The sequence below is a fragment of the Lutjanus erythropterus genome, chromosome 16 (genome assembly GCF_056507025.1).
Source record: "Lutjanus erythropterus isolate fLutEry1 chromosome 16, fLutEry1.hap2, whole genome shotgun sequence".
Lineage (NCBI taxonomy): Eukaryota > Metazoa > Chordata > Actinopteri > Lutjaniformes > Lutjanidae > Lutjanus > Lutjanus erythropterus.
Window position 1 is genome coordinate 29,766,648 of NC_139332.1, and position 25,256 is coordinate 29,791,903.

At 41.8% G+C, this 25,256-nt stretch overlaps 1 protein-coding gene across 1 annotated transcript in view; it reads left to right on the forward strand.

The window, feature by feature from the left end:
* The first annotated feature begins 7,375 nt into the window (after positions 1 to 7,375).
* The window catches only part of efna3a (ephrin-A3a), a 116,813-nt gene continuing 98,932 nt past the window's right edge, over positions 7,376 to 25,256 (forward strand). Inside the window, exon 1 of the mRNA XM_084739848.1 lies at positions 7,376 to 8,041. Within this exon, the coding sequence (XP_084595974.1) occupies positions 7,932 to 8,041 (110 nt within the window). The 5' untranslated portion in view covers positions 7,376 to 7,931. The remainder of the gene's footprint in view (positions 8,042 to 25,256) is intronic.

Sequence of the window (25,256 nt, forward strand, 5' to 3'; positions counted from 1 at the left end):
GAAATAGAATGAAACTAAGTTGAATGGATATGATTTATTTTGGGGAAATAAACAAACAAGAGTTTGCTGATGCTGTCATGCTGACCTTTATTTCACTAAAATTGAGCTTTTGAATCCATTTTTATCAGTGGCTTCCCCGATTATTGTAATGTGGACTGTAGGGGTGTGAATGTTTTTCGGCTTTTAACAGTGGGCTGCCATAAAAGTTTGCGAACTGTTGTTATGTTTCCCTGATCACCTTCTAACAAGGGCCTAATACTGTCTAATAAATAACATATTATTTCTATTTTTTGTCTAATTTGATATAAAGTACATATTGTTATGCTGGTTTCCGTTGCCGTTGCTATTTTTGTCACAGTTACTTTATATTCCAAGTTTGACATTTCACTAGATTAACTGATTAATCAAATAAATCGTTGTTTACTGACACCGCCACTGGACATTAAACTCAATCAAGACAACCTCATTTTAATCCATTACCATTAAAGCTTAGATTATGAGATGTAGGGAACAGAGGAACAGATGGGTGTAGGAAATTACAGATAGTAGCACAGATAGAAGCCAGGAGGAGAAAGAATAAAGAAATCCCACTGAGGAAGAAACCAACACATTTTCTCGAGGAATATTGCTTACACCGGGAACGAAGTTGGTCGGGAATCAATAGCAAGCCAACAAGGATATATGAAAGTGTTGAAGCTGATTGATGATAACAAATTATCTGAATAATCAATGTGCCCATAGCTGCTGTTCATGAATTAATCACAAACAGAGTCAGAGTCAAGGTAACGAGCCATGGTTACTGTTACTATAGTCTGCACACATAGCCTATAGCAAAATGCAAACCGTGCAGCTGCAGAGGCTGCAGGAGGTAATGAGCATTCATAAACAGTGCATCACATGGTACAGAGTCAGAAGAACAAATGTGTTCAATAACTTATGACACTGGGAAGCTTCACTGTTCAAAACACACACAAAGCATGTCATAAATATGCATTTGTGCCTCCGCTGGTTGAGACGGGTCCAGGAAACATATTAAATGTCATTCCCTATATTTCCGTCTCACTTTTATTGGCACTGCGTGGTCGGTGCTCGCAACAGGAAGCGGGAGATCATCAGTTTATGAAGAAATCTGAGAGTCTGCTCCGTATATGCAGCACTTTCCCTCCTGAGCGCGAGGCGACAAAAGGATGACAAATGTTCGAGTGGATGGAGGCGAGTGATCCAGTGGAGCCGCACAGATAGGTGGTGGTGGGACAGACAGAGAGAGGGAGAGTTGGGGAAGAAAGAAAGAGAGAGAGAGATAGAGAGAGAAAAAAGTGATGGTACTTGGTCTTTCATCCACCCCTTTACTCCAGTCGCCACGGCAACATGCCTGCAGGGCACTCAAGAGAGGCGTCATCACTGACAAAAACAACAGAAAGGCAGAGAGTGAGTGAGAGCAAACGAGAGCAAACTAGACAGACAGCGTGTATGAATGAGAGCTGAGAGAGAGAAGGTAGGCAGATCTACAACCGACTCCGGCTACTTTTCTCCTCGCTCAAAAGAAGTGCGGATTTGACCTTCAGGGACTCGGCTAAGAAGTGTAATGAACATCCATTCATCATCGGAGGTCACTCAGATTAATGTTTGGATCGCTCGGCTGAAGTTTCACCAACAGCGACGACGTGCACGTTTATGGGTGTGAATATCACTGATATCCCCTCCAAAAAAAGGACACTATTATGAGATATGAAATTGGCAGAGTTAATCAAACCGAGGCTAATGCTTAATATTTGGAATTAACTGAGCCATTAATACTGCAGGCTGCCGGTAGGATAGATAGAGTGGTTAAACCACCACCGGCGAAATTAAACAGGTTAATTAAAGTCTCAAATTTTCATACACTCCCCCCTCAATCTGTATTTCACTGTTTAACACACATGTATGCACACACACATACATGCACACATAATTACTCACACGTGTTATTACTATTCATGTGATGGCCTTCCACTGGCTGTATTAATTTTCTAATATTAATCTGAATCCTAATTCTGACCTTAACTCCTGTTGAATAGAGAATCCAAAGTAACCTCACATTAGGGATGGGCGGATCAATCCCCAAAGTGTCAATACAACTGATATAAAGTCATGATTTGAGTATTGAGACTAGCAAATCTATCACACGGGCACATTAACATTCTTCTTAGTGCTGCAATATTTGTATCTCTGCTGCTGTTGTGTACATCATTAACATAATGAACATTTCTTTCTTTACCATTAAAATGCTGTTGTGTTTAAACATGCATGGCGCTTGTTAATAAAGTTCCCATGAAATCAGAAAGTGTTTTCATCACGTACGTGTTGCAATATGCGTTATTCATGTGGCAGTATGTGGCCCAACAATGAATATTTTGTTGTATTTTTAATGGTATTTCAGAGTTTTTCTTTTCGTGGAAAGTGATTAAAAACTGTTGATGACTCATCATGCACTAGAGGGAGTACTCTAAATTCAATCCAATTAAATGCAGTCTCACTTATGATGCAGCAGAGCATAGAAACAGAATACATCTGTTCACAGGAGTCCTTCTGGAGGCCAGGCTTCACTGTATAAAAGCACAACTTGATAACTATATTCACTGATTAGCTTGAAACTTGATCATATTTTATGGAGGAAATATTTTACGACCGTTGTCTTTGAAGGGGGAGGCCTGAGACTACCAACCCCCTAAAAGAAACAAATTATGTTCAGACATTTTCGTTGAGACTTTTATTTTGAAATTTTATTTTGAAATTACATGTCTGCTTCTGGTTCCTGTCTCATTCTCCGCTGTTTTCTGCCGTTGCTGCAGTGCAAAAGTCACTGACAATGTGCTGTCAAGTGCACCAATACCACATACAAGTACAAGTACTTACATTTGGGTACTTGCCAATACCGAGTACTTAATAATGCCATTAAAGTTCTTACAGTAACTTTTAAAACATGTTATATTTTCATTAGATGGTCACTTTCTAATGTAACAAATCATTGTTGCTGTTTCCTGGTGTACAGTAACCATGGTTACCATGGTTACTGTACACATTACAGTTTTGGGTTACTTGTAGTTAGTTACTTTACTGACTTTATGTTCCTTATTAAGCTGTGCAGTTTACTGTGTATATATTTCAGTATAATTTCACAACATTATTATGGACTTGCAGAATTAAGTTCACTATTATAAATGGTGTTATATATGATAATTATTTCATTATAATTTACAGCATTTTAACTAGTATTTTAATGACACGTTTACCTGTGTAGTATTTAAGTTTCTTCTTCCTGTCCCTCTTGTCCAGAGTTAATTAGTTCCTACCTGTCATTGTTTTCGGGGGACAGGTATGAGTGTGGTCCCATGTGTGCATCAGTTTTGTTGACCCCGCTGTGAACCCTGAAGAGTGAAGTTTCGTGTCCTGTGCTGTCAGGCAGTTTTAGTGAAGATTAAATACACAAAGAGAAGTTGTAGCAGTTTATTATGAAGAAAACGGGGTTATAGACTGGTGGCAGCGGTGTTTTTTCTTCTTCGTTGGATTAATTTGTTTAACTAGTTTACACCCGCCAGGACTTACTGGACAGCGGCTGGCTGCGGTCTACAGGTGGACTCTGTGCAGTTTTCAGTTTTACATGGATTTACATGGAATTTTACGGACAGTTTCCAGTTTCCGGTCATTAGTGGATGATGTTGAGGACAACGAGTCTCTAGCTGATGATGACGACGCGTCCAGAAAAAGAGGGTAAGCATCAGCAAACACCTTGAACTCCGCATCATGGCGGTTCATTAGATGTTTACTTGTATCACTTTAGCTACATGCCATCACGTCCCTCCATGTTTTACAGGACATGTAGTTTTACATCCATGCATACACATTCTGCTACAGGGGAAAAAATAGCCACGGTTGTCTTGGGTGGAGCCAAGCCCAGGATGCAGCGATGATGTTGCTGCAAAACAGTGCTGGGGGTGAACTTGTTGTGGTGGAACATTTGCACATCAGGAGGTGAAAAGGTACCAGCTGTTAGCTTGTTTACACTTGTACCATTAGCATCCCAGGTGCTAATTTGCCATTTTCAGCATGTAGGTTACAAATAGGTTGTTCTTGTTTCCTGAGGACTTTGAAATCATAGATTGTGGACGCCGCAATGTCGCTTGAAGCAAGCAAACAACGGCAGGACTTAAATCAGCAGTGTCTAGGAAACACATAACCAGTGAACATGTAACATGTAGCCAATTTGTTTGAGCTTTAACAGAAAATAGTAAAAAGAAATGTCCAATGTTTGGCACATTTGGTGGTAAAATATTCAGAAGTAGAATAGTTGTAAATTATGACATATTTTCCTTACATGACAGTGCATTCGCTGCTTTTATCAATGAGAAATATCAATATCTGTGTTAATATCAGTGATTGCAGCCCTGGTATTACTTGGTATTGGATCAAAACCAAATTTTGTGGCAGCGTATCGCCCACCCACACCTCATGTTTCCAAAATCTTTCACTCCAAAGACCTAAAGAATAAACTCCTTCTTATAAAAAGCCACCAAACAAAATAAATCACACAAAAAGACATTTCTTAAATCTGGTATCAAGACGGAGCTTCAGCCCAGTTTGACCATCATTCTTGGTGTCAGGGCTGAATCTTTCACTGATCATAACGAGGGATATTTTTTACACTACACTCAGATCGCAGCAGCATATGAATGTGCATTTTGTGTGCACATGCATTGTGTGTCTATGTGAATGTAAACACCACTTTAGAAGGCAAATCTTGGACACGAAAATATCTCAGAAAGCTGAACTGTGGTCGGTGTCAGATTAGGCGATTATAGAGTCTTATTGCTGTGATTTGGCCAAGAGACGTGGTAGACTAGCCTACACGTTGGACCCTGACCAATAATAGCTGGCCATCTTTCACAGTCGTTGTTGGGCCGTCATGTAGTCTGAGCATTAGAGTATTAGAAAGCGCTCTCCACCACCATCATGTTGGTTTTTCCTTCAGTTTGTCACCCATTTGTATATCAAACAGCCTCCATTTTCTCTGGTTGTTGACAGGAATTTCAACAGTGCGCTTGTAATTAGTAATGATTAAGTGTGTGAGTCATTTCACAGCTGGTGAGGATTTTGGAGTTTTACAGTGGTTCCAGCTTAATCTAGACATTTTATGATTACAGATTTTTTTTCTTGTGATTTTATTGGTCTGTTCTGTACATTTTTATTGCATGTCTGTCCAGAGAGATTCCTCCCCTGTGGCTTTTCCTGAGGTTTCTTCTATTTTTTTTCTTGTTAAAAGAATTTTTTTGTGGAGTTTTTCCTCACCTGAATAGAAGCTCTAAGGTCAGACAGTGCTGTGTAGCCACTGTTTAGACATAAAGCTCCCTGAAGGAAATTGTGATTTGTGCTTTTGGGCTGTATAGACTCTGACTTAACTTGACTTTAAGGTGAAATATGTAACACCCAAGTGTTTAAAAATGGGTGCTAGACAGAGTTGTTTGACCTCTTTTCAAAGGAGAACATACTGGCAGTAGAATTGGTGTTGGAGAAGACAGTATTTCAGCTTATCCTGTTTCCTTAAAGCACACATGAAACAGAAATCAGAGTGGTATTTGCTGCTCCATTAACCAGGCTGACTGTTCCCAGACTGGGAGCTCCACGAGAGCTCTGAGACCAGAGGTTTGGTGACAGGAAATACAGTACAAAGGTGTGTGTTCAAATTTGACCCAAATCAGTGAATTAAAGCCAGCGGGCCCTTAATCATGGTATTTTGGTGAAGAAAAACAAGGTTTGAGGTGGTGAACATCTTGGAAGACACTGAGGGACCATACTGTTGCTAGCTAGCTAAGTATTAATCTTAGCCTCAGCTCTGCACCACGAAAACTTGAAGATTGATTTACAGGTGGATGCCATGATTTGATTGGTTGATTGGTTAGTTCTAGCTTACGTAAGCAAGTGTCATTTTTGGTTTTACAGGAAGGAAAAATGCGATTTTCCATGATTTTGATCTAAAAATACAAATAAATGTTGTTTTTTTTAATCATTTTTTGGCATACATTGTTAAATGGGTGCATAGTATGACTGGTGATGTGATCCAAAGGGTTAATTGGTAGCAGTAAATTAAATTAAATATCTTTGGGTTGAGGGCAAATAAAACATTTGAGGACATTGTCATTTGAAGACAAGACATTTGAGGGTGTCATCTTGGGCGTTGGGAAATACTTATCAACATTTTTCACCATTTTCTGACATTTTACAGGCAAACAACAATAAATCAATTAATTGAGAAAGTATTCAGATTAGCCCCTGAAAACTGACAAAACCCAGGGCGAAAAGCTGCCAGTGTGAAAAGATTAGAAGAATAATCAGCCAAGTTAACGGTGGGCGTACAGAGGCTTCAACCCAGAGCTAAAAGAAGGGCAGTATGAATCATATAGCCCTGGGCTTAGCTTAACCTTGGGTTAACAACCTTGCCCTGGTGCACAGGGCTACCCTTAGCCCTGGGCTAAGAGTTACCCCTGGGATAACTTCGCCCCTTTTTCACACATCCATTATTAACCCAGGGTTAAGCTAAGCCCAGGGCTATATGAGTCACACTGCCCTTCTTCTAGCTCTGGGTTAAAGCCTCTGTGCACCCACACAGGTGTATTGCGTTAACCTGTCTGATTATTCTGATCATTCAGCCCTGTTTCACACTAGCAGCTTTTAGCCCTGTGTTTAGCCAGTTTTCATGGGTTCACCCCGCAAAGTCGGGGCTATCCCTGATCCGGAGCAGGGCCAGTTAGCCCTGGGCTAAAGTCGGGGTTAGCCAACTTTGGAGCATGCTACGATTGTGCCAGTGTGAAAGCACTTTCAGTCCTAGGCTAACAGCTCCCTTTGCCTGGGGTTAACTCTCTTAACCTGGTGCTAAATGCAGCGTAAAAAGCCCTTACGTGATCAATAATCGATACCGACTGATATGACCTTAACTATCATGACTGGTTCTTCAGCTGTATCGCTCAGGCCTACCTGAACCTAACCTATAGCCTACTTAAAAAACTGCAGAACCTTCTACATATGAACATCTTTTACAGTTTGTGAAAGTCCATGTCCATTACAGAAACCTACTCCTAAATCCATCCTTCTCTTCAAACAAGCTTTAATTGTAATCCTTATCCTCACATAAACCTCCTGTTTCTAATTATTATCTTGATCTTAATCTTTTTCTACTGTTTTAATTAAGAGGATCACATTTTCTCCACATGGATACTGAAACACACACACACACACACACACGCACACACACACACACACACAGGGTGTCTGTCTGTGTGGAGGGGGCGGGGCAGCAGGGTGGATGGACATGTGAGCGCAGCTCCTCCATCAGAGGGCGGGCTTGTGTCGTTGTGTGCGCAGCGTGTGGCTGCTGCTGCTGCTGCTGCTGCTGGTGCTGATGATGATGATGAGAGGAGCGGCAGGTACACAAACCTCTCAGCGCAGATCCAGCGGCTTTAAAGCTGTGTAAAGAGCAACAAAACACCGAGCTCAGCTGTCAGCGGTGAATGTGGTAGCCTCCGTTGCCTTATCATTAGCTGTTCCTCTCTGATGAAACAAACGAAGGAGTGACTTGAAAAGAGAAGAGAGAGAGAAGTCCAGATAGATTTGGCACAAGTGAAGATGTCCAAATGGGTCTCGGCGCAATGGGATTAGAGTTGAAGAACACGCAAGCAGTGAGAAGTCACCCCGATTCAACCCGTTGTTAAGGTAACTGGGGACTTGAAAAGGCGTTTTTTTTTTTTTTTTTTTGACCGCTGGGATGTTGTGAACGACGCGTCGCCTGCTGGGACAGACGGGAGAGGACGGGGACGCAGAAGGAGAGCAGAGAGAAAGAGAGAGAGAGAGAGAGAGAGTAGGGGGAAACCAGGGCTGGACGGACGAGCACCGGAGGGATTATGGCTCTCGCAACGTTTTCTCTCAGCCTCATCACGCTGGCGCTTACAAACTTGCACCTGTCCAGAGCCAGCGACCGGCATGCGGTGTACTGGAACAGCTCAAACCTGCTGTAAGTACGCAGCCCCGTCCCTCCGTCTGTCCCCTCTGTCCCCTCCGTCCCCTCCGTGTCCACTGCAAATTAACTTGTGCTGCTCTTTGTTGGTGTGCACCTGCGCTGATAACTTGTTTACAATAAGACAGTGGTCATCCTCTGTCTGCAGCGACGCGTTTCTTTTGTTTACAGCATCTTCAATCAACACTCAAATACAGCAACAATACGCCTCCAGTTTAAAGATTAGACATCGGACTCTTAATCTGATTTTCTTTAATAGTTAACAGCTGTCTGATAAAAGATAAAATAAGTAAGATTTGTCAGTTGTGTAAAGAAAGATAATTGATTTTTTAGTCTCATGGCCAGAACGTAAAACTGAAATGCATTAAATAAACACTGAAATACCACAGGAATGCATTAAATACTGACAATAAACCAATTTTAACATCAGACATCAGACTACCACCAGAAAGGTAGTTCAATGGTGTGTCTCGTTTCCAGGATGTCAAAAAAACAACGTTTTAGGTTGGTACAAAACGTCCCAGTGAAATACATTAAACACCAACAGCAGACTAATTATTTCTGCTGTTTTAACATCAGACTATTAACCTGATTGTCTGTAATAGTCAATAACTGTCTAATTAAAAGCAGAATACGTAGGATTTGTCAGTTGCTGTCTTTTAGATGCACGAAAAATATAGTCTCGTTCCCTGGATGTAAAATACAGATGTTTTGGGTTGGTAAAAAACATCCCACTGAAATAGGCTGCATTAAATAAACATCGAAATACCACTAAAATACACTAGATGCCAACAATAAGCCAATTATTTCTCCAGTTTTGAGATAAGCCATTGGACTATTAACCCAATTATCTCATTAAAGGCAGAATAAATAGTAATTGTCAGTTGTTTAAAGAAAGATAGTAGACTGTTGAGTCTCAGTCCCAGATTGTCAAATACTAACGACCATTAATGGTGGGTATTGATCAAAACATGTTCAATACCAGTACCAGTTCAGATACGTTGGCTTTGATACTGGTTCCTGAACAATACTGTTTTTCTACTTCATACCTACTTTATGACATTTTTTTTGCTTTAAATTTTGTCTTGGTGATTTTGAAAATGCTGTTCCAAGACCTGGGAACAGTTGGTGAACCTGTTTACTCTGCACACTTTACTCAGCCTGGATAATTGGACTAAAATGAAGGAACTGGTTGAATATCTGGAAAAGGAACGCATCCCTGGCAATATCCAGGGACTACCGAATTATCCCTAGAAATAATACATGTACTGTATATAACCACTGTTGTCCCTCAACGTCTATTTTTTTTTATATAATTTTTTGACATGCATGCTGTGATCTTAGTCAGCCCTCCTCTGGCAGCAGCACTGCGTCACTCCGTGTCCCCTCGCACTGTGCTCCACAGGCAGGAGACTGACAGGCTTTTACTGAGCTTATGGGGACACTCAGCACAAATGAACCGACTTTATTCTCCCCGCCGGGTGTGACATGAAATATCCACCCTTGGACTATTATAAAAAACTGTCAAACCTCCTACTGAAATTTATGACAAGGCATTTTTCGCTACTCTGTAGTATTGAGGCAATTCGATCGGTACCACAAAAGTAACGAAGTCTGGTACCCTGCCCTACAGAGCACAACAAAATAATGAGAAAATAAGAAAATTCAGGCAGAGGGTAGGGTGTCTGCAGATAAAAACAAGGGCTGGGTGATTTGGCTCATAAAAAATACTTCGATAGCCACATTTTCTCTAAAACAACATACTGTTAATTCTCAAATGGTGCGAACATATGATGATCTTATTGAATATGATGCACTGTTGCAGATTTAACTACCCAACAGTATATAAAGTAGTTAAAATCAGTTCAACGTTTAACATCTGCAGCAGTGAAATGCAACATAATGCAGCAGTAATATCAAGTCTCATATCTTGATATTGATATTTATGAAAATATTCGTAAGCCTGAGAGTCTGTATTGTTTTTGTGGGGGTGAATATCCTGCATAGTTTGCCTTTAAATACTTTATTAAATTCTTCTTTTCATCTCTGAAGTAATTTGAAGCCACACATTTCTTTCTGTTTTCAAGTCATTTCATCAGTTGGTGTACAGTAATGCATCTCCACAGGGAAACTGTTTCTCTACAATGTTCCCGTCTTTGCACTCTGCATGCAGAGTGGTTACTATATAAATATTTGATTTCTATCCCACATTTAATCCGTCTACTCCGCTGCTTCACAATAATGACTCATTTAAGCAGTCATCTTTTCATTTACCCTGCTGCTTTCACTTTTGTGTTTGTCCATCATCCTACCTGCCCCCACAAGAGCACAAGCACACCCCAGTGAGCACCAAGCGGCATTTATTTCTAGTTGAAAACTGTTTCGAAGACCTCTTTTTGATCTCTTTTCAACCAGCTTAAATGTGGTCACAACATGACATAACTGGGCTTTGAGTCCTCTGTGTGGCAGTTTTTTTTTGTTTTGGGAGAAATCTGAGAAGTTTGGATGTAGTTTCTTAGTGGCGATCCAAAGTGATGACAGACTTTTAGGGCTGAGATGATATTTTTATCTCCAAATTCGATACCATCAGGATTCTTGGGTGTGACTCGATATGTATTGCGAGTCTTACGCATTACGATTTGATATATAATTTTTGTTAGCTTTTTTTGACACTGAAGTTTGAATTTTGACCCTTTGAAGTTGCTGTAGCTGATCAGTGCTGGAACCAGAGAAACAGATTGAGTTGGTAATGTGAAGTCAGAAGCTATTAGTTTGTTTGCACAGAGCAGAGAAAATATAAGCCTTGAAGTCTGAACACTCGTGTTGTTTTATGTTATGCACGGATCCATTTGTTAAGATAATCTCGCAGCGATCATTATGCTAATTTTTTTAGCGTGCTAATGGTGATTCCAATTATGTGTTAGCATCGAGCTAACAGGCATGATTCATGCATCATAAAAAAAGAACAGAGAGTCTACCTGTACCCAGGTATGAATAGGCACACACTTTAAAGAGCTATAAGAAGCTATAAAGAGCAACAAGTTCAGTGTTGGTAAGTGTCTGCAGTGACCCTAACCTTATTTCAGGAGACTAAGATTTCACAATGTCAGTGATACCTGTTATTTGCTGTTTCTTATTAATATTTGCTAGGTTGCTATGAGGGTGTAAATAGCCAGACTGGCTATTCTACCTAGGGTACAAGTAGCCACACTGGCTATTCCAACGCAGGTGCAAATAGCTACTGCCGAAAAAGAATCACAATATCTCAAGAATCAAGAGGGGATTTTTTTCTCCCTCCCGTATAGGCTGTTATTTTGACATTGTAGAAGATGAAAAATGTCACTGTTGTGTATCTTGGTGAAATATGGTCGAAAAACGAACGTTCAATCAACGTCTTCAGAGAGTCTGTGAAAAAAAAACTTTCACTTTTGAACCAGTTCTGACCACAGTTGTTTTTTAAACGTCTTTTCAAAAGAAAAATACTCACACTGGTACAGCTCACATACACAGCTCAGATCTGCCTGAGCTTGTGCGCTCCCTATGAATAGGTAACACACACATTCATGTATTCACACACGCACACGCATAGACACACACACACACATCTGAGCCGATATCCTTGGACTCGGCTTCCTCCGACAGGCAGTCAGGTTGCTTACCTCAGGTAAGCTTCCCCCGGCTCCTCTATCTCTCTCTACCTGTGAGCTATAAAGCCAGCTTGCTGTGGGGCAGAGATCGATGTGGATTCTACTGCCTTTGTCTTCTCATTAGCCAACAGTGAATCCATCTTTCTCACATTCTTTTATCTCCTCTCCTCACACAACCTCCCTCTTTGCCTCCTCCTCCTCCCCCTCTATCTGTGTTCCTCCTCTGTGCATTTGTATTCACCTCAGACACGGGTCTCTCCTATCGCCTCTCTCTATCTCATACTTGGTTATTTTCTTCCCTCCCTTATTTTTCTGCTGTGTCTCACCAGCCGGCTTGTCCCCCTCAATTCCCCCTTTTTTCCCCCCCTGCATCTCATTACCGCCCCCCCATCTGCTCCCGGTCCCTCATTCACCTCCCAGGCTCTCAGCTGAGGGTACACATACAGTAGATGATTAGAATTAGAAATTGTAAAGTTATTTGATTGTGTGTGTGTCTGTGTGTGTGTGTGTGGCTGTGGGATAATTCAAATATTTGAAGGTTTCCTCGAGTCAAACAGTGAGGAAAAACTGCTATAAAACCTGGAGGAAGCAGTCAAGGTGGCGCCGCTGCACCGTCACCTCCTCATTAATGTTAATGTGTGAATGGCAGAGTCACATTCAAAAACTATTTTAGATTTATGACTGCGGTTAATCCCATCAGTGTGACATGAATAGAGAAGGGGTATATTAACTGAGACTTACTTGCATTTAAGCTCCGTTAAAGTGCTCAGGTTTTTGAGTGTCACAATCAGTATTAGTCCTATCTATCAATTTTAATTAGTCTTCCGGCGTGTGCTCCGTCTAAAATGATTTTCACAGCATGGGCATGGTTGCTCAGCGCAGGCATTCATTACAGTGTTAGCACATTTTGTAGCTTTAAATTGGCATTTATGTGTTAAAATGACAAATATGTGCTCGTATTAATGAATTCAGGATACTGTGTGTGTGTGAGAGAGAGAGGGAGGCGGAGAGGGAGGGAGACAAAGTGCAGGTGTGGGTCTACATGCCTGCGTGTGCAAAACCTCTCCTTTCTCCACTGTGAGATACAAATCTCTAAAATAATGCAAAAATTGACCCAGTTTGCAGGTAGCAGACAAATCCTCAGAGGCTATGGCAAGAATACTGATGGCCATCAAGCTTTAAAAGGCCTTAGGCTCGGGGCCACTTCTCCACCGCTCTGTCTGCACGCATAGAGAACCAGCTGAAGGCCGCTTGTTCAACGACGCAGCTCCTTCCCTCCCTCGTCCAGCTCTGGTTATAGAGACGAGCTCAGGAGGGAGCGGTAACGACACAGAGCCAGAAACCAGAGGCCTTCAGGGCCAAAACTCTGGTTGCGGCCTTAATGTTTTACCCTTGAGCGCAGCATTCAGCGCAGATGGTTACGGCACAGCTGCAAGAAATGGGATCACTTGGCAGCCAGGCTGTTTGTGCCAAAGCCATGAAAATGGCTTTTTATGATATCGCACAGCTAGAAACGTCTTACTCTGGTGTATTGAAAGTCAAAAGGGGACTGTCACACAGTTGATACCCGGTAATACTGCAGCTTTTCTGAGGTAAACAACATCAGACGATTGATTATAGCTTTTTTCCTCCACCACGGACAATTTGAAACGAGATGTCTTGATTATCATAACCCAAAAGAAATAGCTCAGAGTGCTTTGATTACCGCCCAAGTCCGTCACAATCGCACTACCCCCCATTAGAAAGTGTTGCTCTCAGCTTCCGCTCTCAGCAGTGCGCCTGGCCAACTCGTTACAGATGTCCCTGCTAATGGCTGACTGAGGCAGGAAAAAACACACACGCAGGCCATTAAATCATCTCGCATCTGAGGCCATCTGCCAATTAGAGGGGGGAGATGTGGAACATCTTGAGAGCGCGCGGGAGCAGCGGTGCACTGCGGTAGCCTCGCCTACCCACAAGCAGCGTCCCATGCTCCTGCCACGTCCTCCCATCAGGTGTTTGGCCTCACTGGTTAGACAGGCCGCATCTCCATAATTGGGCACCCCATGTCAGCATGATCAAAACAACAGTGTGGCTTTCATTCACTCTCGCAGTTGCACAGTGTGTCTGCTAATGCTTATAACTTAGCAGGACACCAGAGCAAAAAGTCTTTGCACAGGCGTGGGAAGGGATAGCAGGGAATTCAGTTTGAACATGTGCCACAGATTTCTTTGCTAAATCTGCATTCCCTGGACTGTTCAGCGAAGATGAAAGTCGTCTTTTGTTGTTTATGGCTGATCCTCGGTGAGTAACAGCTCTGCGTGTTTCATGCTACACATTATGACCCTGATGTGGACCTGGAATTGTGTGTCAGGCCCCTAGATCACAAGAAGGAAAAACAAGCGAGTCCCCGGCACACCATATCTGGTGCTACAAAATAAATTATCACCTTGACAAATAGCTTCCCCGAGAGTTCGAGGTACAGAGGCCCGGTGATCAATGTTGAGTCGAGGTGCCGTCTCACTCAACAGGCTCATTAACCGGCAGGTCGGCCTGCGTGGGTGTGCGCAGACCCAGCTAGAGATGGAGGTGGTTCCCTGCGGGGCGGAGGAGAACCCTGGCGCCCTACAGGGAAAAGTTTGCAGATATTTAGTCGCAGTAAAGGGAAACGTTGCTGAGAAATGAAGAAAAGAGAGCGTGAGTGATGGAGAAGGAGAAATCTGAAAGTAGATGGAGGGAAAGCGAAGGATGCAAGGTGTGAAGAATATTACTGTAGGGAAGAGGTGGGCGTAATGGAAGGAGAACATGCTGGAAAGGTGGAAAGTGGAGCAGGAGGAGAAAGCGAGGGAAGGATTGATTGAGTTGGCTAAAAGTCAGGAAGGGTGAAAGAGAGCGCAGGGTTTTACCGGATATGGAAGTTAGGTTATTTGGCCGAATGCGCTGTTGCCGCTGTTTTTCCGAGGAGATGATACCCCCGGGAGATGATCCGTGCTAATGTGGACACAGGCTGGGTCATTCATGTGGACCGATGCTCAGAGACAATAGCAGCCGCCATTCACCTGCCCCTCTCGGAACACGGCGCAGGCGGAGCATACAGGAGACAAGCGGATTTGATACCTGATTACATGCACGTCCGTCCATCCGCCTGCAGCTCCATCTCTGGACTGTCTTGGCAATTTTGCATACAAATGCATCTTATTCACCGGCTTTCAATTTATTCTTTTACATTTCTTTCTAGCACAGAGGCGGCTCCAGAAACACAAGATAGCATGTGGTTTTTTCCTTGGTTGCAGTTGTGTTAAACGAGAATGTGTGAATAACACTGATTGAAAAGTGCAAATTGACCTTTTATACATTTATAAATTGAACATTTCTCTCCGTCTCTAATGAGTTATTCCTCTCGCCAACTATTCAGGTTGTTTTTGCATATTTGAATGCTTTATATTCTTTACATCTCTCAGACATGCAGAAGGTTAGTTTGACAAACAGCGCTCTTAAATGAGTACTTAACTTGACATTATCACCTGGCTTCATTATGCTGTAGATCTGCAGTGGTGTCTCAAAGCAGATTGGTCTGATGGCCATTTTTAGCCCAGTGAAATCTGCTATGAGTCACATAAATGGATGGAGAAGCGCTGAAAGGATGTTTAATGGTTCGCATGGATCCAAGAGTGGGTGTGCGGATCAATACATTTATATGGTATGGGAAGGTGAATGGACCCTGGCCGAACAAAAACACAACAAGGTTGCCTTCTGAGCAGCAATCAATCTGGGTGCATCAGGTGATCAATGTCCAAATGCATTTTTAATTGGATTTCATGGTGTCAGTAAATTGCTGTGAAGTATTCGGAGCTCAGCTCGGGAAGCTCAGATCGAGTATTGCCTTAGAACAGCATGCTTGAGAATTGATTATTACGGGCTTGTCAGTCACTGCTCCGGGGTTCGTGCTCCATGGAGGCCTTTAACCATGTCTGCACTAAACAAGGCCTTGGTGTAGCAGCAGCAGCAGCAGCTGCTTCAGAGAAGGCAAAGGTTAAAAAAAACATGAGGCTGAGCACAGATGATGGAAAATGTTGCGTTTGAATAAGTCTGAGAGCTACTCCATAAAATAAAAAAAGAAAGAAAAAGATGCATTCAAGCAAGTGCGAGACTTAAACAACCTCTAACTTATTTTTTCACAGGATGAGAATGAATGGTCACTTTCTTTACAGATTCAAAGGGACATCAGTTTTAGGGGTGTCACAGTCGAAAATTGATCAAAATGAGCTTTCACTTTCAAGAATTGAATCGAAAAAACAGAATGGATGATTCTCTCAGTATTTGTTTTTCTCTCCAGCTCCGCCTACATGAAACATCTGACGTAAGTTCAAAGAAAAAAGCAACTTTTTAAAGATGACACAACGTAGCTTACTGGCCACTGCATCTTCTTTTAAAAGAAGAATTTGAAATTGTAAGTGAGAGTTGTCAGGGGATAAAGTCAGCGATCTGTTGCTTTTTATAAATCAAAACTCGATAGGCTAACAATAGCATAACCATCAGTGCAAAAAAAGTTTAAATAGAAAAAAATCAAATCAAATCATGACCTTTAAATCGAAATTCAAATGGATTTGGAGAATCATGACACCCCTAATCAGTATACAGTATATTTTTGTCAGATGTCTTACATGCTTTAACACTTTTTAAAGCAAAGTAAGGGCGAGTTCACACCTAAAGGTCCAGTTCCTGAATTTAAACCGATGCAAGGATGATGCGTTGTTTTAGTTTTCCAGCTGGTCCGGTTTGTGTTCACAAAGTCAAAACTGAAACCATCCAGAAATTGTACACACAGTTCTTGGAGGAAATGTTTGATTACTGGTCAAAAGACGGACATTTTCTACCTGTATATCGTTCGTCAGGATCTGTTCATGTTGGTGTTGATCTGGAGCGTGCATCAGCAGACTTTAGAGGACTGCAGATATGAATGTCTTATAAGACAGCAGGTATTAAATAATTTAACAATGCAGGCATTTCTCACTTCATCGTGAGTCCAGGTTTATCCCCTGCCAGTCCATATTTCAGTAGCTAAACAGCTACTCGTTCACCAGCCATTATAACAGGAAGTGCAGATGTTTTTAACCAATGAAATCACATGAGAAGAGAGAAAGTTTTTGGGTTCAATTCAAATCAACCGTACCAGCCAGGGTTCGGTTAAACCGGACTGTGAACCTGTACTAAATGAAAAAAAGAAGTGTATCCCATCATTGAAGTTTATGTTTGAGGAGAACTGTTAAAAATTCCCATCAAACTTGATGAAAAGTATCTTAATCATTAATTGAAAAGACTAAAAAAAAAAGAGAGCACAAACACATTAATGTTCATTCTGGGCTGTTGCTCCTGTAAACACTAATTTGACTCTACTGTGTAATGAACATGAGTTAAATAAAAAAGGTGGGTGGGGATACAGATAAAACCTCAGGAGGAGGCATTTAATGAACCTTGAATTTAATAGATATGAACAGAAAGGAAATGTGAAAACTTTGACTACACTGTCACTATAAAGTCTCCCATTTTGGTGTTTATCATTCTTCTTCATCCTCCAGAGATCTGAGGCACCCATATGCACCGATATGAAAACGTTTTTTTACAGAAAATGTAATGCAGAAAATGATGCTTGGGGTGATTTAGGTTTTGCACAATTTAGGTTTATTTCATTTTTGAAAATATAGCCGATACTTAAAAGTACAAACAGTGACGCAGGAGAGAAACTAAACTTAAAGCCACAGAGATTCAGTTAGAAGCTACACATGTACTCACAGCTGAACACACAGAAACTTTAAAAAACGTCTTTTTCTTTGGTCTCCTGCACAGTGAAACATCCCGATGGACATAGATGCTGTTGCTTGGTCTAAAAGGGTCCCCATCTCCCTACCACATGTCTGCAACTTAGTTGTGTTTAAAAAGAAATACACAGCATGGAGATGTAATGCAGTAAATAGCGGCAACAGCTTAATTTTTATTTTCTCTCCCACATGTTAAAAGCGGAACTTAGGCAGCAACTCTACGGGAACTCTGAGGGGTCACACTACTTCAAATACAGAAGGCTTTTAAATCACAATGTTACGGTGGCAGACGGCTCAGTGGTCGATGACTGTCAGCCATCAGTCCAACCCTACTGCACAGACATGAATTGAGCCTCAAGACATGTTTGTTTGAGGGGGTTAAGGTTTTTTTTTTCACAGGTTGGCTGCGGTAGATGAAACGCCACTGCAGCCTGCTTGGAGGCGGGTTCGGCGCGCTTTGGTCCCACGTCAGAAATGGTCCATCTCCGGTGCAACTTGGCACAGCTTGGCGCGCACTAAGTGGTGATTGAAATGCAAATCAGCACAGCATGGTTTGATCGGCGCGTCCAAAAGTGCCAAAGGAAAAACCGTCTAAATCTGCTCGGCTTCATTATTATGAGTAATTGGCAGGTGTGGTGGGCCATTATAGCCTGTTCATACGCTCTGATGGGAAAGTGCCATGGGAGTCATCTAGAGGTACCCCAGGTGAGCCGGAGAGCCACTTTCTTAGGAGGAGTCCAAAGAAAAACATAGTTAGTCCCTTCATCAAAAGCCATTAGCATTCCTCGCGCTCCAAGGTTATAAAAACTGCACTTAACTGGCAGTGGGAACCCACAGGAGATAGTCTTGATCCCAGACAGGTAGAACCAATTTCAGACTCAATGATTTGAATGCAAATGCTCTCCACAAAGAGGGCTTTCCAACTTCCGAATGGTAGCTGCTCCACAGTACATTACACTGGGAGTCTGCACCGCGGTGCCCGTTACCCACTGGGAAATTACATTGCTGCTATGATGGAAATGGCTGCCATGTAGGAAAAAGATCAAAGCTGTTGATAGGTGGATGGTCACTGGCTGGAGTTTGATTATTTGGGAAATGGGTCTTGTTACGCTACATCGCCTGGAAAACGATATGGCAGCCGCAGCAGTTGGTCAAAATAATTTGTTTTGTTATTGAAGCAGAAGGCCTCTTCTGAGGTATGGCAATTGAGGTGGTATTTTGCACCGACCAGCGCCCTCACAGTTATCAGTGTCCCTTCATAAAAAAGGCAGCGAGTGAGGACACAGGTTTGTGCTCTGTCATATCTTGTTCTCTGTTCATTCCCTTCAGGTCTTGAGCCGTGACAGGTCTTCCCTCTAATGCTCTTGGGTGCTTAACAACAGCCGTGTTACGAGAAGTGGAAACTGTCCTCTCAGCTTAGTGGATGATACGGCTCTAGTTTTCCTTTCATGTGAGGGCAATTTCCAATACGGGCTGTGCAATAATTAGGTATTCTGTTATAATTGAGATTTTTCCTATTGAAGATGTAATTATATGAAGGTCTGAGACCCTTTGGCAGCCGTCATCTCTGTAATGAGAATATTTGAAGAAAATTGAAATCTCTCTCTAGTGCTCTGTGCATCCAGAATGACTAAAAGTAATTTGACCCTTCAGCAGCAGCAGCCGCCACCTCCAGTGGCTTAATGTATCCCTCTTATATTGTTAGAGGGAACATTTAAATCGCTACATCTTCAAGCGAAACTGTTCTATTACAAATATGATAGCAAAGTCTTTAGAGCTTGAAAGTGTGATGTAAGTGGATTGGACGGGAAGCTACCTACTGGCAAAAAATGAAAGTTATACACTTGTGAGGAAGCTGCAGGGCTGTGCTGCTCAAATTTTTCATTTGCAGATATTTAAATACTCTGCCTGGTGAGGTAGCTGCACAGAGAGGTGAAATATAACACTTTACCAGAGAGAGAGAGCTGTTGTTGTACACTATACAGCATTGCCTGTACACACAAACACACACACACACACGCCATTATACATATTTGAGCCAGGAGGGGGTCAAATGGCCTGTTAGCACTTATGTACCACGTACTGCTCCATCCAAGGGGGACAATAAACAATACTGTGCAAGCTGCACAACAAGTAAATGCTACAAAATTAAATTAAAGTGATGCAATTATAGTAGACATATAACACATTTTGATTACTAAAGAAAGGGCATGGGGGGAGGCCGTGCTAGCTTGTTGGGAAGGGGGATTAATAGCACTTCACACTGTAAAAATTATTTTTTCAACCATAAAAAGTTAGTGTCAGGACTGCCTTAAAATTTTGAGTTGGCTGAATTTGAAAAGACAAGTTGAGGTTATTTTGCAGTGTTTTCATAACTGTTAAACATGACTTATCTTAGAGTGTATATGAGAGACACAGCAGGTTTTCATCATATATGTTTTCTTCAAACAATACAAAACGAGGATCTCCAGAGAGTTTTAACTCTCATACAGTGCATGCTGGGAAGTCTGCTGATAAGCTGATCATATCGTTTAGAAGGAGATTATACCAGACAAGCAGTATGGAGGCATTGTATGTTTTTTTTTTTGGTTGTTTTTTACCATTTGCTTACACTGTTTGTGAGATTCTGCAACACTGTTTTCCTGTGAAACTCAGGAAAAACCCTCAATCAGTATGAGGGTGAGTAGATAATGACTGAATTTTCAATTTTTGGTGAACTATCCCTTTAAGATCTGGTAAGCCTATCACTGATGGTACTCTACACTGATGATATATGTTGTTTAAGGAGTAATTAGCAGTCAGCCTATTCTTTGGTGTAGGTATGAGGATGTTGTAGTTATCACTCTGCTGTACTTGGTGAACAGTAAAAACACACAGTACTTACTTAACTTCATAAATATCAAAGCAAAACACAATTTAAGCATTTCACCACCAGCACTGTGATGCATGTTTACCAGAAAACAGTGGAAAGGTTCATCTGGTAGTTTTGTAGTAACTCAGAAAATAAATGTTGATCCAGCTAATAAAATCTAAAAATGAGAAGCCCGCTAACAGCTTTGATTCTGCCCTTGATTTTATGGGGAATAATTGAGCGCGGGGAAGTTGCAGCGACAGGACATTTTATTTTTTAACGGGGTCATTGTCGCAATCTGTGGCTCAAACCCTGAATGCTTAACGCAAAGTCACGAGGATCAGAGCACAACTCTTGTCAGAGGTGCCACACTCCTTTCTTTCCTTCCGTGTTTCCATATCTTCAACCTCATCATTTAATCAGGTCTCGTGTTGGTCTGCATCAAAAATCTATTTGGAATTCATTTGCCGCCTTGATGTGTAAATTCAGTTATGGTTAATACATGAGCTACGGCACACGCATAATCACGTCTCTATACTCACACGCGTGCATGTTTTTTTTTTTTTTCCTGCCTGGTGTTCTCACCCATTGATTTATATGGACAATACGTGACTCATCTTGCACTACTGGCATCCTCCATCAGTGGGGGGGTGTTCCTTTCCCCTCCTTTCCCCTGCCTCCTCTCTCTGGATCAGTGTATAATGTTGGGAAACAGCTCTACAGTGCAGTCTGTTATTTGCATTTGTTTCAGCCAGGGGCTGATTTGAGGAGGTATGATGAGAGTTGCGCCCTGCTTGTTATCATTAAATTGTGAATGCTTCATTATTAAAGGGATAGTTCTGATTATTTGATGTGGGATTCTGTGGGGTACTTACAGTAGACGGTGGATGAAATGCCCCCAGTTTGGAGAAGCAGACAGGAGTACCAGCCATTTCTGTGGACTCTCACATTTTTCCCAGGAGCCTCTTGATTTTCATTGTCCTCCCTGTTTCCTCCCGGGATTAAAATTCTCCTGTATTTTTCCTGATTTATGACAAATTTTCACAACTTCTTTGGAATTATCACTGTTTCTGGTCCTGCGACTCCAAAAGTCAACTGTTTCCACCCGGAACAAAATACAACCACACCAAACTCTCTGGAAAAAATGAATGCCTGTTTCTTAAGGAAAGTTTTAAGGAAAATTTTGTAAAATCTGCCATGTCATTTTTCTTTCAGGGGCAGGTCAAAAATTTAATGAATTAAATGAAAGTTCACACCAGAGGGGTGACTTATTCTGTACTCTTTCCTGAGTATTTAACATTACTTACTCACCAAAATACAGGAAACAAAGTCTTTGAAATAAGATTTTTTTTTGGTTTCAAAATCCTCAAGTATGATACCAGCACAGACACAAAGCAATGAACTGCTGTGGACAAGGTCAGCAACAAAAGGTATTTTAGCAACTTAGAAAGGGTCCACCTATAAAAAAACAATATCAAGTTTAAGTGTATGGTATATTTACAGCTATATTTATTTATTTACCATTTTACTTTGCTGTCAGACAGCCTTTTCTGACAGGAAACTGCTGTTAAATAAGCCAAATGTCACTCTCTGCAAACCAACCAAACTCCATAAGAGAAATCAGTAATTTTAACTTGCAGGACACAGGAGTTTCTGGGCCCCTGCTACGTTGACCTGTTAGTTTGTTTTGTGTTATTGTGTAAATTTGTTGTTTTAAAAAGATAGTTCGGATTAACAGAAGTCACACAATAATACAAACGAACTAATAGATCAAGGCAACAGTACACTAGCAATGTAGACATGCAACTACTGTGTTCTGTGAGGTAAAATTACTGATTTTGTCAATGGAGTTTGGTCGGTTTGGAGAGAAAGCGATATTTGGTTTAAATAACAGAGGTTTCCCTTCAGGAAAGGCTGTCTAATGGCAACGTAAAGCGGTGAAAATATTCTAAATATAGTGAGCACATGAACTGATACTGAAAGTACCTTTTGTTGCTGTTCCCATCCACAGCAGTTCATTCCTTAGCACTGCATCTCCCAAATGGGAGCGTGTTAACCAGCTTCTCCTGTCGGTAATACACTGACTCTCGACGTCATACAACACCACATCAAATAATCCAAACTATCCCTTTAATGACTAGATTATAGCTAACAGATGAGCCAGTACCTTCTCACCATCGTCCCCTGTTAAAACTGTGCAAATGCTCCTCTGGCTATGTACCAACCTGCTTCACTGCTTTGTTTGTTAAGGTATTTATTTGGTTGGTTCAGCTGCTTTTCAGTAGCTGTGGGCTACAGACATCTGTGTGTGGTGTTCTCATGGCCATAAGAGTGTTAAAGCCACATGTCTTACATGCCATGTACTTTGCATGTACAGTATGTGTCAGAAAGTGGCTTACATCATGTTTTTTTTTTTTTCTCTCTCATGGTAGCGACCTGTGTAATACTGCGTGGGATTGAGCCTAGACCAGCGTAGTGTGTAAAAACTGGGAGACACACAGAGACGAGCCCAGATCCTCACCATGCTGTGTGTGGGTGTATAGAATATCAATGTCCTGCTGAGCTCTCTCACTCTGTGTGTGTGCATGTGTGTGTGTGTGTGTGTGGCTGCTATTAGGTGGCATTTAAGATGTTTTCATGTGTCTTTGTCTGGCCGGAGTATTCTGCGTGCGTGCGTACACCATTGTCATTGAAAGTAGCGATTGCACGCCCTCGTCTCGGCCTGTCTCTGTCTTTTTCGGTCACCACCTGACAGTGCTTCCTCTCTCCGTTCGGTGCATTCGCCTCGCAGAGCGGGCAGCCCTCTCTGTCTTCCTGCCGTGCCGTTTGAAGTGTTTTTGCTCAGCCTTCTGTTCCTGCTCCGTTCTCACCTTGTGTGGAGTCAATGGGAAGTCCCCAAAGACCGCTTCGCTCAACCGCATTGCTGTGCGTGGGAGGAGAGTGGGCACTACCGCCCATTCGCCTCCCTTTTAATTTATTGCTCTATTGCTGTTGAGAGACTGAATCACATATATTGAATCATTATTCAGAATCCTTTCACTCGCTGCACATGTACTTCTCCCTCTACACTCTGGGAAATAAAGGTGCTCACTAGAACCATAAAGCATTCCACAGCTTGCCCCTGTGGTAGAACCCATTTTGGTTCCAGGCGGAACCTTTTAGAAAGGTTGCACTTGGAGCCCTTTCAGAGAGTTCTGCCTAGAAACTGACAGAGAGGTTTCACCCAGAACCTATTATGAGAGGTTCTAAAGGAGAACCTTTCTATGGAGCAACGGTTCCACCCATAACCCTCTATGGTCAACCTTTATATATTCAAAGGGTTTTATCTAGAACCAACCCAAAGGGTTCTATGAGAACCTTTTCATATTCGAAGGGTTTTATCTGGAACAGACTCAAGGAGTTCTACCGAGCGCCTTTTTATATTACAAAGGTTTTCATCTAGAACTCACCCAGAGCGTTCTGCTGAAAAACCTTCTTATATTTCAAGGCTTTCATCTAGAACCAGCTTGAGGAGTTCTACCAAGAAACTTTTTATATTACAAAGATTTTGTCTAGAGGCCACCCAGGAAGTTCCTCCAAGAACCCTTTTATATTCCAAGGGTTTCATCTAAAACTGACATAAGGGGTTCCATCCAGAACACTTTTACATTTCAAGAGTTTTCTCAACAACCTACCAAGAGGATTGTACCAAGTACCTTTTCATATTCCAAGGGTTTTATCTAGAACACACGCTAGGGGTTCTTTTCTACCAAGAACCCTTTCACATTCCAAGGATTTCATCAAGAACCTACCTAGTTCGACTGAGAACCTCTAGATATTACAATGGTTTAATACAACCCACTCTGGGGTACAAAGAACCCCTTGTGAAAAAGTTCCTCGTGGATTTCAACAATGCTTGAGGAACTCTTTCTCCCAAATAGGGATGAAAATGGTTCCTAGTTGCATCTTTCATCTTACAAAAAAAAAAAAAAACCCTTGATGATCCCTTTTTTTTTATTCAAAAAGTTCTTCAGTAGCGAACGGTCCTGGAAGAACCGTTACTTCTCAGAGTGTAGTACGGCGTGTGAGTAGACATGAGAGAGGCTTCTCTCCCTCTGCAGTGTGTCTGTTTGTGTGTGTGAGTTTCAGTATATAGCATTAGATATACGTACAGTAAGAGATAGATGGTTATGATAAATAGATTTGCTTTTGCAGCACTTAAAGGGATTCTGTGCCACTTCCCTGGAGGAAGAGGAAGAGAAAGTGGTAGAGAAAGTTACGACAAAAAATAACCAAAAGGAAGAGGAAGAAAGTGAGGTTTTGGGGGGGAGGGAAGCTTTAAAAAAAAAAAGGAGATGGAAGAGAGAGATATAAGGTAGTTCGGAGATGTAAAGGCAGAGAGTGGAGTGGAGTGGAAGTGAGGATCGGGGGAGGTGGAGGGGAGAAGGTGTGTGGGGGGGGTGTTCCTATGTAGAGGAGAGGAAGAGTCTGTATGGAGAATATTAATGGTGTGTCAGGAAGTGGAGTATCTTTAAAGACCTCAACCTTTCTTCTGGTGCTCATGCGTACTGTACGGGAGCACGCAGCTCGGAGGCAAAAACCAGGAACATGTGCAGAACAGGGAACTGCATCAATGGCAGAATTTTACCTACACACATTCATTATCAGGAGTAGTGTTTGCAGGAAACAAATTGTAACGGCCAAGACCACTGGAAAGGAAATATAACCGAGCAAGCTTCAACACCTACGATATCACACTTGGTGGATTTTTTTTTTTTTTTAGCCTTTTTAATCCAGCATTAGAGAGCATTTGTTTGGCTCAATAAAACATGTTTATTAGAGGTGACTTGTTTGTTTTTCTCTCATTATCAAAATCAGTTTGCCTGGAGGTAGAGATCTGGCCCACAACACCTGCTCAGCTTGCTGATTTAGATACA